The sequence below is a fragment of the Microcebus murinus genome, chromosome 11 (assembly GCF_040939455.1).
Source record: "Microcebus murinus isolate Inina chromosome 11, M.murinus_Inina_mat1.0, whole genome shotgun sequence".
Taxonomy (NCBI): Eukaryota; Metazoa; Chordata; class Mammalia; order Primates; family Cheirogaleidae; genus Microcebus; species Microcebus murinus.
This window is the reverse complement of record NC_134114.1, coordinates 42164617-42180663: the sequence shown is the minus strand read 5'-3', so window position 1 is coordinate 42180663 and position 16047 is coordinate 42164617. Positions and strand designations below refer to the sequence as shown.

General features: G+C 39.1%; 1 protein-coding gene across 8 annotated transcripts in view; it reads left to right on the top strand.

Moving 5' to 3' along the window:
- Positions 1–16047, top strand: part of PDE4D (phosphodiesterase 4D) — a 1055987-nt gene that overhangs the window by 872075 nt on the left and 167865 nt on the right. Inside the window, exon 7 of one of the 8 annotated variants that reach the window (XM_076008355.1) lies at positions 8969–16047. The exons of the other annotated variants lie outside the window; for them this stretch is intronic. Within the exon in view, the coding sequence (XP_075864470.1) occupies positions 8969–8982 (14 nt within the window). The 3' untranslated portion in view covers positions 8983–16047. The remainder of the gene's footprint in view (positions 1–8968) is intronic. 8 annotated transcript variants of the gene reach the window in all.

The window sequence follows — 16047 nt, the reverse complement described above, 5'->3', positions numbered from 1 at the left end:
AGTGATATTATTATCTGTGCCATCCTCGTCACCATGGCGTCATCATCTCTGTTATCTCTCAAAATGTGTACACAATTTTAATTAGACCAGCTTGCTCTTCTCTGAAAAGAAAATGAAGTATCACGTCTCTGTTTGTGTATGGGGGTGAGAGGGAGTTTGGGAAATGTTATGTTGAGTCACTGTATTCCTTTTGTCTTCTCAGACGTAGTGCCAAGTCTCCTTAAACCAATAAAAGAAAAGAAAAAAAGAAAAGAATAACACAAGTTGCATTCTTAAGTCACTCCCTTTCTCCACAAAGTGCTTCCCACCCATTTATGCCTTAAAAAAATATTCTAGGCATATTCAGAAATACAATGGCTGTGGTGGAGCAAAACATTTAAAAATTCCTTTGGGGCTATTTCCCAAATTTTACTGGTTGGATGTTGCACTGAATGATTTAACTGTATAAATAAATAGGGAGTTCACTCACAGCATCCTTTCTTTCATTATATCAAAAGGCATTTCTCAAAAAATGCTTTAAAAATCAGTTGAATATATTATTAATACTTATATTAATAAAAGTTAACATTTACTGACATTTGATACATACTAAACACTGCAGATGCATATTCTCTTTTAAATCTTATGATAATCCAAAGAGATAGACACTGTTCCTATTCCTGCTTTGGTAGATGAGAAACTGATCTAGAGACATTAAATAATTTGATTAAGATATATAGCTAGAACATGACAAAGTATAGATTGTCTGACTCAGAAGCAAAATGTTATCTCCTCTCTCCCTTAAAATTGATTGACTTATACACACAAATATACACAAGCTGCTGTATCTACTACTCCTCAAAAATTATTACTACCTGACACACACACACACTCTCTCTCTCTCTCTCTCTCTCTCTCTCTCTCTCTCTCTCCTTCTCTTTCCTCTCTCTTTTGAGAGCAGTTCACTACTGAATGTATATGAGTGGAGGGCTGGACAAATGTATATGAGATCAGTGGATCGGAGAAATCCTTTGGCAAACCCTAAGAGCTAAAGAAAGGGTTCCTGCCTGGGATGGAGGGTTCATCAAGTACTCTTCAATCCCCACAGTCCTCTTTCTGACTCCTCTAAAGTGCCTGTTGTCACCAGAGTGCCCAGGACCAGAGCATCAACAAGGAAAGGCCCCAGGTCTGTGTGAGAAGTGAGGCAGCCAGAATGTTTCAGAAGAATTGGGGTAAATCCTTACTCCAGCTTTAGCACTCACCTTTGTTTCTAGAACCACTCACTGTCAAGGCCCTGAAAGAACAGGCTGTACCAAGTGGGAACGTTCATCTTCTCTTTGGATGAAGGCTCTTCAAGTCTATTAGCATCTCCCTGGGTACCATTTCTAGGCACAAAATCCCCAAATGTCCTTCCTCTAGATGTTTCTGTTCCCTAAATACACAGTGGTTTTTAGTGTGCCATCTTCCTTCTCTTTTTGTGGTTCTTTTCAGCACTGCTGGCCCTATGGAAGTATTTCTAACTCACCGTATTCTATGTGCCTAGCAAAACAGGCATTCATGGCATTCTTTTCTGGATATGCTTCCATTGTTTACATATTGCACACTGAATTGTCCTCGTGGAGAACATCATTTCTGTGTGTCTTCCTGAGTTTGCTCTTTCACTTGTCTGGTCACTAGTGTGTGGAAGGCTATGCTTAGGCTCCTCCAACCCAATGGGACATAAAATACCTCCAGTGAGCTTCAGGACCACTACTCTAAAGGTTTGTAGAACTTGAAAAGACAAAATGTGTTCTGTTTGATAAGGAAGGGCTTTAAGTAAATAGAAAACAGAGAGTTTGTAAATGAATGGATTAGTGAATAAATAAAATAAGGAAGGGAGAGAGGAAGGGAGGGAAAAAGAATGGGGCAGGATGAGATCATTTTCCTAGAGAGCCAAGAAGCTGCCTATAATATTATTTAGATTAGAGACTAGAAAGGGTCTGGGTAACTAATCCAGGAACTTGAAGAAAACTTCGCAGCACGAGAAAGTGGAAGGCTGAGAACAATAAAAGAGGAAACATTTTTCAGATAGTCAAACAGGAAAATAACAAAGGACTGGTTATGGAACCAAGACCTCAGAGTTGAGGAACAAGTAAGAGTCTGTAAGATAACTCCAAAGTCACGGACCATAGACTGACTATGCTATTTGACTAACACTGCTAATGTAGAAACAGACCTCAGTGTTCTCTTCCTACAGGCCTTTATTTTGAGAAAAACTCAAATGTTGGTAGGTTTTGTTTGTCTTGATGTACAAATCAAGATCTGTGTAGGAGAAGAGGAACAGGGCTCAGGAGTCAGAAAATCTGAGTGTTGTGGCTGGCTGGCATGCTCACCCGCTTTGGGTGTGACCTTAGACAAGTCACTCAAAAGTCATGAATATTTTCTGTTAAAATGTGGTGAATAATAATAATGCCTTCCTAATTTTGAGGGATTCCATGAGATCATCCATATAAAAAAAATTGGCAAATATCTGGTATATAGTAAATGTTAGGTCTTATTAAAAGGTATGTAGAAAATGCTTTATGGCGATACAAGTGAATCTACCATTTGATCCAGCAATCCCATTGCTGGGCATCTACCCCAAAGATCCAATGACACTCTACAAAAAAGACACCTGCACTCGAATGTTTATAGCAGCACAATTCATAATTGCAAGGCTGTGGAAACAGCCCAAGTGCCCATCAATCCAAGAATGGATTAATAAAATGTGGTATATGTATACCATGGAGTACTATTCAGCTCTAAGAAACAATGGTGATATAGCACATCTTATATTTTCCTGGTTAGAGCTGGAACCCATACTATTAAGTGAAGTTTCCCAAGAATGGAAAAACAAGCACCACATATACTCACCAGCAAGTTGGTATTAACTGAACAGCACCTAAGTGGTCACATAGGTACTGCAGTAATAGGGTATTGGGCAGGGGGAAGGGGGGCGGGTATATACATATATAATGAGTGTGATGTGCACCATCTGGGGGATGGTCATGCTGGAGACTCAGACTTGTGGGGGGAGGGGGGGAAATGGGCATTTATTGAAACCTTAAAATCTGTACTCCCATAATATGCCGAAATAAAAAAAAAAAAGGAAAAGAAATAAAATTAAATGTATCTAAAAAAAATGCTTTATGTATTAAAAAGCATTATAAACTATCAGTAGACTTTCTTATGTTATTCAATGACTGTTGCTCCTCAAAGCAGTCAACTTTGAAAACTATACATTTTATTTGAGCCCTGCTGCCATTGCTTGAAAGCATTTTGGCAATGCCTTTAGAGACAATTTATGGGCCACACAAGATACAAGAAGAGGACATCTACCAGTTTACAGTCACACTTCAGTTTTGACCAAAAATATTATTTCCAAGATGACTATCAACCCCATTCACCAGACAGGATGCCAAATTAGCTTAGATGAGGCTGATTCTAGAAATGAAGCCATTCTTAAGGGAAAATATAATTTTGAAGTTTTTGAAAGAAGCATAACATGACAACATATGAAATAAGCATATAAACAAGTTTTCCCAGGTACCACTTTGAAGAAGACAGCTTTATCTAAATTCTAGTCAGTGTGTGAAGGAAAAGAAGGAATCTCTGGAAGGTCTCTCTTTTACCCTTTCGCCACCCTCATACAGGCTATCTCTACAGACCCTCAAAGTAAGGTTCCTTTTAAGGAACACTGCTAAAGGTGCCAGAAATAAAGGAGAAGGCCAGTGTGTCCAAGCCCACTGGCTCAGAGAGAGCCCCAAGAGGCTTCATCATTTCCACAGAAAGGGCAGCAGAAGAAATTGGCCTGGCATTTTTGTCTCACCATTGTTTCTCAGTGCGTCTACTAAATTATTGCTGGGTACTTACCAGCTGCAGCATCTTGTTCTTTAAGGATTCTCCCTTCGGCTGGTTTATAACCTCTCCTTTAAAAATGGTGTATCAGCAATGATCCTTTGTAAGACAAAAACCAATTCTTCTCACTTACGCTACATGGGGCATAGTGGAAGAATATAGGAAGAATTCTCAATTCCCTGAGAATTAGTGGGGAGGCTGGAGGATGAGGTTTGAAGGAATCAACGCACCTTCGCAGTGCTAGAAAGCCACGTATCAAGGGGAAAGTCTGACAGCAGGAGCATTCTAATGAGATCCTTGCAACTGTTTTTAGTTTCTTTATCATTCTGTTTAAAAGTCAAACTGCTGAGAAAGGGTGTAATTGGTCTAGTTTTGGTCTGGGGCCTTGGCTAAGGCAGAGCAAGGCATCTGGCTTGAGTTCCACCAAACCTGTAATATAGTGTGGTAAGAAGAGCTGAGTTATGGGGCCAGATCTTGTGGATTCATATTCCAGCTCTGCCACTTACAGATGTTTCTCCTCAAACAATTCATGTAACCTTCCAGAGTCTCAAGTTCCTCATTTTTGAAGTAAGCATACTAATGGTAATTATCTCATAGGGAATTCATGCAAATTGAGATGATATTTATGAAAAATGGAGCAAAATGCATCATGCATAGTAAGCACTTGATTATTGTTGGCTGTGCTATTATTAAGACCTTCCAATGGAGACACCAAGTAATTTCCTGAAATCAATTTGGGTGCTCACAGAAAGGGTAATGAATGATGGTGGGACACAAAATAAATATTAGTTATAGTAAGATAAGAGGATTGGCCTCAATACACAATTTACTTTGCTAATTTATTTCTCATTAAACTTCTCTTTATGATACTCAATTTTTGGGGGGATGCATGTCCTGCACCTGTTACCTGTTCATAAACATATCTCTGAAAACTCAGTTCCTCTAAGGCTCAAAAATCATTTGACTTCCTGATAATTTGACCTGTGCACATTTATTGATGCCTCTTTTATGCTTAGTTCTATGCTTGTGTTTACTTACAAGTGCAGGAACCAAAGCAAGGAATAATTTGCATTCCTATGATCTTGGCTTAATAGTAATTTAAATGGACTCTTCTCTAATTAGACTTACTTTAAGGAATACAAAAGAGAATTATTTTCGATCATTTCAGTTTTCTAAGAACAACATATAAGTAGGCCCCAGAATACAAACAAGTTGGGTTTCTAAATTCATTTGAAGGTCCATTGTTTGAACTTTAGACATGAATGTCTACATTCTGACATTCATCAAAGGCACATTAGCAGAAACCTCTACCTTCATTCCAGGTTAGTGTAGGTTTCCAAGAAGAAAGAACCAGAAGAAAAATTTGCCTTTGCCTTGTAAAGGCATTTAGGTCCATCAGTAGATGAGATGGATATAAATCCCTCAAGACCAAAGGGAGCTCACTGTAGAACACCACACAACTTAACCACCTGTAAGGTCATTGTAAGGAGGGCCCAACTCCAGGCTCTGGAGATCAAGACTGAGTGTTATACACCAGGGCAGAACCAGCCAGGTAGAACCTAAATGTGCCCACAGCTGCTTCCTGCAGAGCCACCAGGGCACTGACCTTTGACTAGATGCTCCCACTTGACCACTTGACCTCCACACTTCCCCACCCCACAATCTGACCAAGCTTCTTAAGCTGCCCAGCCTGTAGCAGGTCCTGGCCTCTGTCTCTAAATCTATCATCTCAGCCCTGACCTGTGTCTCTACATTATCCATGCCCTGTGTGTAGCCATTCATCTCACCTGGACCCAATTATGCCTTCCTTACCACACCTTTAACAAGTCCAGTCTGTCTCCATACCCGACTAACTCTGGCCTGTCCACCAGCCTACTCCACCATGGCACCCAACAGAAGGAAGGCATTATTGACTCAAAACTGAAAGTACTGCCACCCTTGGTGTAAGGGTTTTTTTTTTCTTTTTTTTTTTTTTTTTAAAGGTGTGTGTCTTTTTCCAGGGGAGTAGCTAGGCATTGTTGGAGGGTGGGCTTTGGATTCATTAAATCAATACAGAGAATCCTGGCTATACTACTTGTTAGCATTTGACTTTGGGAAAGTTGTTCTCTGAGCCTTAATTTCTCATCTATAAAATGGGGATAATAAACCTATCTCAGAGAGTTAAGTAAGAATTAAATGAGATGAATAAGCACCAGCCTAGCATCTGGCACATAGTAGGAACTAACATAGAAATGCTAGTTCTTGAATAACCATTTTTTTTTTTTTACTGTACTCTGACATTTCCATCAGTGAGTTTCTGAGGCAAATGAATCATCTTTAGAACTGAGAGCTCAACATAAGCAAGAATGAAATAAAGAAAACAACTAAATTTCTCTTTTTTTTTTTTTTTTACTAACTTGTCCTTTATTGTCTGTGTCATAAGAAACTAGCTATGACTACACAGATGTCTGCCTGTTTCTATGGCCAGTTCTTTTCTACATGTTTAAATTCCTAATTGTGCATACAATCTTAGTCACTATATTTTCATGTGCAAGTAATTAAGACTCATTTAACAGCCCTCCCTCTGGAAGGTTTTGTTCTCCATCTGCCACAAATCAGATTCCTTAGGAACATGTTTGATTTTGAAACAATGTGAAAGTACTGTTCATTTTGTTCAAATTTCATTTATGTACCATTTTTTAAAGTGATGTAAATGGACAGCCACAGAAAGCTCAGCAGCTGGTCAAAACAAGACATCAAAGAAACCATTGAAATGGGGCAAAAAATTAGAAAACTAATGTGCTGGGACAAAGCCAAACAAAAACCATAGTCTAATAAACATTCCTTAGACACATTTTGTTCATAACAACTGTTTACAGCAGATTTAAAATACGGGAAAATGGGAATACACCCCAGTTCCTGCTCTGAATATTAGCTGCTCACAGCAATGTATGTAAGGCAGCCAGAAGGAGGAAAACAGAAAAAGATTACATTTGTAAGGTATTTTTTTTGAGAAATATAATACAAAGCTCCAGGTATTCAGCAGATTTTTATGATGAGTTGTTTATTTGAAAATCAGTCAAATAAGTAATAGTTCTCCCCAACCGCAGGTGAAGTTCATTTTTACTTATCTGTTTAATGAGCTTCTCTACTCTAGAACATGAAATAGAAGCGAATGCTTGATCATAAAATAATTATTAGTTTCTGAACGCAAATACATGTCTGTAAACTGATCATTCTAGAATTCACCAAAAATGTAAAAAGAAAAGGATTCGTTTCCTTGAAGGATTTGAAAATTAAATGTCACAGTTAAGAGACGTAGCTTGGAGACACCATATGGTTTTATGGTTTTCTCTGCTTATGTGCCCCATTGTTTGGAGACTTGAAACAGATTCCCCAACCCAGTTAATGCAGTCAGTCTTCGTTTATAGATCAATTGGATGTTTTGTCCCCCAGCTTCCTAAGGCTTTAATAAGCTGAATTGTTTTGGTATCACTGGATGAAAGGTTCTGTAAAAGTTCAAAGTATTGTTATTTTGGGCAGTCACACCTGCATGTTTAAAATGCCTTTGTGCAAAATGTAGCCCAATTTGCTTTCAAACCAGACCTTCAAAGAAGAGTAGATTCATATGTGTGACAGATCCATTTAGGTGCTTCCCTACAAAGAAAAAGCAAAGCTAAGACAGCCACCTCTACCCACCATCTCTGTCTCTTTGTGTGTAAGCACCAGTGGCATCTCTGGAAAGAAGAGCAAGAGAAAAACGTTAGTAGCTCTTGGTTGGAGATGCAAAGCAAGATATAGAAGGTCTTCTGGAAGAGGTGGCACCTAAGAGCTTGAAAATAGTTGTTAAGTAAATGGAGGGAGGAAATGGAAATGGAAAAGACCATACTTTTCACTAACAGCAAAAAGTATTTGCTAAAAAGCAACTATTTTTAAAGAGCATCTAAAGTCAGAACTCACAGACACTTGATGCCTGCCATTAAAAGAGCTAGTTCCATTGTAAAGTGTAACTAAGAGTCAAATGAATCGTGTGCTAAACACTTAGGGTGGTGGTTCACAAACTTGTCTGTTTGTTCAGGTCACCTGGGGATCTTTTAAAAATTCCAGTGGGCGAAGGAAAAAAATATCGGAGGTTCAGAAACCAGTTAGAGGACAAGAGCAGTAACCAAGGACCCAAGCATAAGGTGTAATAAAGACACTACACTAGCAAAATAGCTAGATAATGTGAGTATAAAGGAAGAGATAGTTGCAAAAGACAAAGAACAAATGTATAGGATTTAGTAACTGCTAACTGTATGATTTTACTGAGTGGATATAAAAAGCTTGTGACAATATATGAAACCATATAATCCTTGATATTATATATATGATAAACATAGGTTGAGAGCTGGATTCCAGTGTAAAATTCCAATGTAAAATCTAGGCACTGGTTTATCTCAGTGCCTAGATTTCCTATATTTCATTTAGGAGAAAATGTCCCGTATATTGAATATTCCTAAAACAGCAGGGCTTATATTTTAATCATTTGGAATAAAAATCTTTGAAAGGTTTTATGCTTATTCTTAACCTCTTAAAGGGGTGCTGGTCATCATTATGAACATCAGCTTCTATATTTCCCTGTCATTCACAAATGTGCTTAGGACCTAACAATCTATGAGGACTTTCTTGCGCCAATAGTAAATAGCCCCAAACCTTGCCACACTTTTATTTCTCATCTGCTACTCTCAAGAGTGTCCAGTGGTCACTTCTTGATGTTCCAAGGCCTGGCCTTATTGGCATCTTTTGTGATCTGCTGCTTCATTCTCCTGGGCAAACCAGATTACCAAGCTATTGATTGCACTGAGCATAAAATAAATTAAAATTAACTCAAAATAAAAGTAAGGATTGGGGGTAATCCATCTCCGAGGTAAACCTTTAGGATACGGGATGCATGCAGTGAATAAATTTTTACCTGCATCTACTTGACTTTTCTGGGTTATTTTCACCTGCTTATGCATTTTGAATAGTAAAAATTCCTGTAATTAATCTCTGGATAAGTAGGTTGTCACTATACTGCTAGAGATAATAAAATTAATATTGATTTATTGTCAACCAATCTGTAAAAACATGTTTAATTCTGTATTCTGGGTTTCAGGGAAACAAACATGAATAAGATGTAATTCCACCCCCAAGGACTTGACAAGACGTACATACGAAAAAGAAACCAAGAATCTTAGGTAATCCCAGAACTGTGCCACAGACAGTGTCATAAGAATTCTGAGGAGTCAGAGATCAAATTCAGGGAATAAGCAATAAAAGATTTCAGCAAACATGGTACTTTTGTTGGGCCTTGAACACTCTTCAGCTACTTTAGTTAACTGTGTGCTGCATAGTCAGACTTTCTGTAGTGAGTGTGATAACGGATGGTCACTACTGCAGGGCTTTAGTGTTGCTCCCAGTGTCCCAGCAGAGCAGGGCTTTTCAACCAGGGCCATTTGCTCTTACAAAAGAGAGGTGGTCACTTAGGATTTACTAACATTTCTTCATTTTGCATCTGGCACTGGGCTTCTGAAAGCTGCTGCAACAGCAATGACCTTGGGATGTAGAGACCAGAGCTATTATCCCAGCTCTGCCACTAGCTCCCTGTGCAACTTTTAGTTAGTAATTTTTCTTCTGTAAAATGAGGATATTGGATTAAATAATATCTAAAGATCTAACTAGCTTTTTTGTAATATTTTACTATTATGAAAATGCATGCTTCTGATTAGTTGCCTTTATTTTCTTTAGTTATATTTCCCTAAGAAGTGAATAAAAGATGCCAGGTCACTGTGTGAGTTTTGCTTTTCCCAGTCTGGCTCTTTGGGGGATATCCTTGACACCATTTGCTATTTTGAGTTTTCAACAAAGAGTTAAAAGAAAATTCTGGCACTCCTAGTCAGTCATCCCCTCCAGTTGGCAGAAGTCCTCATGTGGACTTGATGGTTGCCCAGGGCAACAAAATATTAGGGACGGAAACATGTTTAGGGACTTGATTGTACAAGTGATTCAGAGCTGACAACCTTTTCCAGTTTGACTGGAGACCGTACTTAGCGGAGTGAGTATTTGTCTGTGCCCATCTGCACTACTCCTCTGATTTGGAGGTGCCTATAATTTTGTTTGCTAAAATATGGAAGCCAACCTTGAAACCTGCAGAGGGGAGTTAAATGACCAGAAGGCAGTCTTTTTCATTCAGCATGTCTCACACATGGAAAATCATCAGAACTAGTAAATATAAACAAGATGAGGAGATTGATCGTGGGTTTTGAAGAGCACATATGAAGAACATTAAGAGAACACAATATAAGTTCAGTGTAAGAGCTACTATTCAAGACCAGTTATCTCATTGGAGTTAGAAGAACCCAATGGAGGAGACACTCACACAAATCAATACCTCTTTTCTTCTCTCTGTTCGTGTCAAACTTCTGTAACTATGCCCTGAATTAAAATGTGAATTTTTAAAATTTTTTCTGTTCCTAAACTCCTTAAATCCTGAGGTCTGGCTCCCTGATACCAATTACTCCAGGTTGTTAAGGAAGTTATTAGTATACAGAGTCATATCTTTTGCTTCTATTCAATGTAGCCTGGAGCAAAAATTGGAGGCAGAAATATTAGGCAAGTCTTGTTGCTTAAAGCTCTCTCTTTCTAGCTGTTTATCTAGGTTCCATCACAATTATGAGTTTGGTTAGTTTTGTTTTTATACCTAGGATACATTCTTCTCACTTGCATATGAACAATGTCATTATGATAATAACAAATATATAATATTACTTTTTGTCTTCATTGAATACTTATTGAATGTCATTATGATTAGTAACTGGTTCTCTTGCTCTGGACATGAATGATGATTTGTGATTTGAAATGAGTATTCTTTCTGAGGGGCTGGAAGCACAGTGCTAAACTCAAGTGGTTTACAATAGTAACTCTTATCCCAGTAACCATAGCAGCTGTTTGGAAACATGTCTTCAGATCACTTGTTTGCAAATGTCTTTTTCCTTATGATCCTGGGTAGAATTGAACCCATATAAGTTACTTGACATGTGAAACACATGTGACCCTGGCAGATGATTTGGCTGACATTGAAAACTACAGCTGTTTAGTCACTTTGAAAACAACGCAATACAAGTGATTTACTAGGTTTGGGTTTTAACCATTTAATACTGACTGATGAGAATTCTTACCCTTTAGGAAGAGAAAAAAAATTGTAAAACAATGGAAATGTATCATTCTAGATATTAATGTCATTAATTTTAACACATTTTCTCACAAAAAGTGCAAAGAAGACTTTAATGTTAAAGGAAAAAACAACAACATACATGTGCCTTTATTTTGCTTTATTCTTTTTTAATTAATGAAGAAATCCAAATTTTGGCTTTTGTTTCTTTCCCACCCATATCAAAAGCAGTCTATAGTCTAGAAAAATCAAAGCTTCTTTGCCTACCACAAAATATATTCTCTTCTTAGGCATTACATGGTGGAAGGTAAGCATTCTCTAACAAATGGCTCTATAAATGTTCTAGTTGTTATGTATATATACTATTTTAGCTAGAATTTGGTTCAGTCAGAGTGAAAGATTCGCTCTGTGTGTGTGTGTGTGTGTGTATCAAAACATCATGTTGCATACCATAAATATACAAAATAATATTTTTAATTTAATTTTTTAAAAAAATTATACTTTAATCAAGATAGAAGTTTATTTCTTTTTTCTATAAAAGAAACTCAAAGTAGATAGTCCAGTGCTCATAAGGTTGCTCTAAGATCACCATAGACCCAAAGCTTCTTTCAGATAATTCCTCCATCATTTCTAGACTATGGGCTTTGTTTCAATGGCCCAAGATGACGGCAAGAACCCCTGCCATCCCCACTACATTGCCAGCGGCATGATGGTGGAAAGGAGAGAGAATAACATACTTTCTCCTTTTAAAAGAGACTTCTCACAAATCCTGTATAATGCTTCTACTTACATCTCCTTGACTTAATTTTAGTCTCATGCCACACCCGGGTACAAAGAAGACTAGGAAATAAAAGGATTGTTTTCCTCCGGCAATCCCCTAATTCAGGGATTTCAATCTCCTTTAAGCACATGAGCCCTCTCGTAACCTCTCCTTGCCTACCCAGTTCCTCTCAAATTTCTTGTAATCCTGCTGTCCTTATTCACTTTGGAAAAACCCTGCTCTCTGTCATTCTCACAACCTGCCTTCTCCACGTCATTACCTGAACTCCTCCTGGGGGGTGGGGGGAATCCCACATCACTTCAAGCTGGAATTCCAACAAAGTCAAGACCTCTCACCACAGCGGACCCCCAGTGCACTTGACACTCAGTCCCTGCTGTGCCCCCCTCTCGGTCCCCTTGGTGCTTGTTCCAGACCTCCTCCCTCTGCCCAGGGTTGCTGAGCCAGCAGCTATACATCACCTTTCAGCAATGGCCTGGCTTTTTGAAGAAAGTCAGTGTCAACTCCTGTGTCCTCTTCCTGACACTTGTACCCATCGCTTCCTCCACTGTGCTGGTCTTAGCACACCAGGCACGCCTTCTCCCCCTGTGCCACGTCAACCCCTGCAGATGTGGCCTGGATCCTCTCTTCTTCCAGTACCTCTGGCCCTCGCTTCATCTATTTTCCTTTCTTTTTCTCACGTTTGCAATATTTCCTTTCACTCTAGTTCTTTCCTATCTCTGTCAACCTTAGAAACATTGCAAAGCAAAACAACAGCAAAGTTCAGATACACACTCGTTACTGATCCTTTAGTTGGTTCTTTACCCTTCCCTCTCTGTGAAGGTGCTCACCTCCTTCTCCCTAATCTCCTCTGCACATGCTGGCGTAGGACTTTCTCACACACACCTCTGCTCCAGATGGTCAGATTCATTCATACAAAAGCCCAATATCTACTGATATCTCAGGGTTCAAATCTAATGTGCTCAAAACTGAACTCACATATCTCTTCACAAACCTGTTCTTCCTGTCTAAGGGAAGCACCTTTATCCAAATTTAACTTGGAAAGCATACACCTACATCAAATCGATAGATTTTTGTGTTCTAAATATTTCTCAAATCTGTGCTGTCCTCTCTAACTCACCAATACTAGTTCAAGCACTCATCAGCTCCCCCCTAAATAGTGATGCCTGAAATAGTGTTTTTGAAACTGTCAGTTGCATTTAGCATTTTATTTTTTTAAAAAAGATATAGAATTAAATAGAAAATAACACAGTATAAAACTACATCTATAGAATCAAGGACAGGTATTATTTTATAAAATTATTGATATACACATAGCTGTTTTGTCATGAACATGTATTAGTATAAATAAAATAGAGAACCACTTTCTTAAATGATCTATCTTTGCCCTGTCTCTCCTTAGCTCTGCCTTCAACAATTCAACCAAATGCTTCTAGTTGAAAAATTAATCTGAAAATGTCACCCTCCTGCTTAAAACACTTCTTGTCTCCTCACCATCCATGAGATAAACTCTCATCTCCTAGACGTGGTCACCAAGGCCCCTACCTAGCTATCATACTGCCTCTCCAGCCTCTGCCTGATTCTTTCAGTAGCAAGAGTCTTCCGCCCATACACACCAGGTTTCACAACTCTCTTCATTTACTTGTTCTCTTCTCCCCATCTAGAACTCACTTTCCTCTCATAATTGCCTAGCTCACTTCATCTCATTCTTTGGGTCAGGGGGCACCTACTATCCAAGCCCTGCTCCTTTCCCTAGACTGGGTCAGGATCTTCTCTTGTGTTTCCATAGTCCTCAAACCAACCGCTAGCATAACCTAATGAAATTGTTCTAAAAACCGTAGTCTATGCCTCTTTATTCTCAAAAAGCCCACCCAACAATGTGTCAGTTCTTTTGTTGCATCTTCACTCTACTAGCGTGTGGTTCTGGGAGACTGTCATGCTGACTTCCCTGTGTTCAATAGACCTGAAGTAGAGAAGGTCAGCTGGCTCTACTACAACTCTTCTCAGAACTTCTCTAAATGATTATTAAGTAAGTGTAAGAGCAAAATATGGGACAGTAGAAGCCAATGTGAAAACTTTTTCTCCTATGTGAGAAAAAAAGTGGGACAAAAATATGTCTCTTAACCCTTTTGGTAGAAGGGAATAACTTGAAAGAAGTGGATGCTGGATGGCCTTCTCCACATGGTCAGCCCTTTGAATCAGAATGAGGAAAATGTGAGAAGTAACGCCATTGCTGTGCTTGTTTTATTGGCCAACATTTTAAGTAACTCACGTGGGCCTGCACAAGGATATGTTTTGTGAAAAGGACAAAATTCCTTTTGGTGCGTCTTGAGTGGCATTTCAGAGTAGCCCTGCTTGGCTGGTCCAAGGGTCATGAGTTATCTCCATTGATTTGTTCACAGTAAGTTACAGATCGAACTCCTTGCTCTACTCTTACCTCCTTCTCACTACTGCACTTGATGACTCCTAAGAAGAAAAAAAAAGAGTAGCCTAATAGTGGTCAATAAAGGTCAGCCTTTCACCAACTGCTGCTGGGGAGTCTGAGAGCACTATTTATTCAGCCTGATGGAAACACGTCTGTGACCTACCAACCATGCAGCTTCCTGCTAGGTGCACAGAATATTGCTGGGATGAGTATAAGAAGAGGTGTTTTTTGGTCCCTTCCATTTTTCCCTTCTGATTTGGGCTGTGGTTTCATTGCTTCTCCCCTCCTCATTCCCCCACCCACTAAAAGAATGATCTCTGATGTCTTTCTCATACTTTATCTGCCCTTTTACTTTTCTTTTTACTCTCCTTGAGAGGGGAAGTACAGCTCCAGAATGCCTTCCTTTTATGCTTTGGGCCAATTCTGTTGTGCTGTTTTATGGTCTTGGACTGAGAGCTGCCTCAGCACTCAACACCAGCCCCTGGACTGTGAGACTAATGAGAAAAGCAAAATGACTTCAAGTAAAAGGAAGTGGTTTGTGTTGTGGAGAGAAACTTGGAAAGAAACACCGGTGAGAACACTTGGGGCTTTATTTTCCCCACTGTCTACAGCTGGGGTTAACACTTTTCAAAATAACCAGTCAATTTAGTTAATCCCCATCAAACGGCTAGTCAATACAGTAAAGAGGAAGGGAAAATAAACAAATGGTTTTTTTGGATGACCAGCATCCTGTGGACTTGATCTTACTCATTTCTAGGGAATAATTTCAACTCTTAAGGAAATGTGAACATCTATTTTGCAAACTATTATAGGCTAGTTTAATACAATAATACATTTAAAAGTGTTTTCATATTAAACACATTTATTTTTCCTAAGTGTCATTAAAACAGGTAGAAATAATATGGTAGCCATAGACACTTGGATTGTAATGTGGGAAAAGCAAGGTTAAAATCATTAGCAGAAATTTCTTTCTTTTCCATCCTTCCACTGTCTCAATGGCTGGCCTTCCTACTTTCTCTGCTTTGTTCTTTCCTTTACCCTCTGTTCCTCTGCCTTTTAACCTCAATAACAATACAGGTAACTATGTGCAAGCACTGTGCTAAGACTTGACACACATGATCACATTTAACTCTCCCAACCACCCTATGAGGTAGGTAGAATTATTATCCCCATTTTACAGAAGAAGAAACTGAGGCTCAGAGACTCATGGAAATTCTCATAGTTGTTATTCTGGAAAGTTGTGGAGCCAGATTCAAACCTCAGCAGTTCCATTTCAGATTCCACACCCTGTAAACAGCACACTCCTGCCTCCCTCAAATTCCAGCCCAGTTCACTTTGGTTTCCTCCACATTCTTTTCTTTTCTCATGTTCTCCACTATACTCTGTCTCCCTTCCCTTTCCCTTGACCTCTTCTTTTTCCACTCTTTTCTCTCATTCCTTGCTTTATTTCTTGTATTTCCTATTCCTTGTTTCAATCTCTTTCCTTTCTTTACCCTCTTCATCCTGTTCATTCCCAGCTCCCTGATCCCGTATCATTGCCCACTTATGGTGCCACCTCACCTCTCCCTGTAGCATCGCTCAGGTCCAGACAGGGCTCCATCTGTCGTTCCTTACCTCACTCCTCCTAACATCTCTCTCCCTACATTAGCAGTGGTGCCCATCTTCACGTACAAGGGAGCACAAAGATGTGTTCAACTAGGAGAGGCTGTGTCACCCTCCTCCCATATACATTCCCACCAGACACCTCACAAATCAGGTTATTATTGAACTTCATATGATCTCTAGTGACTAGAAAAAGATAATGCCTCTCTCCATGGTCAT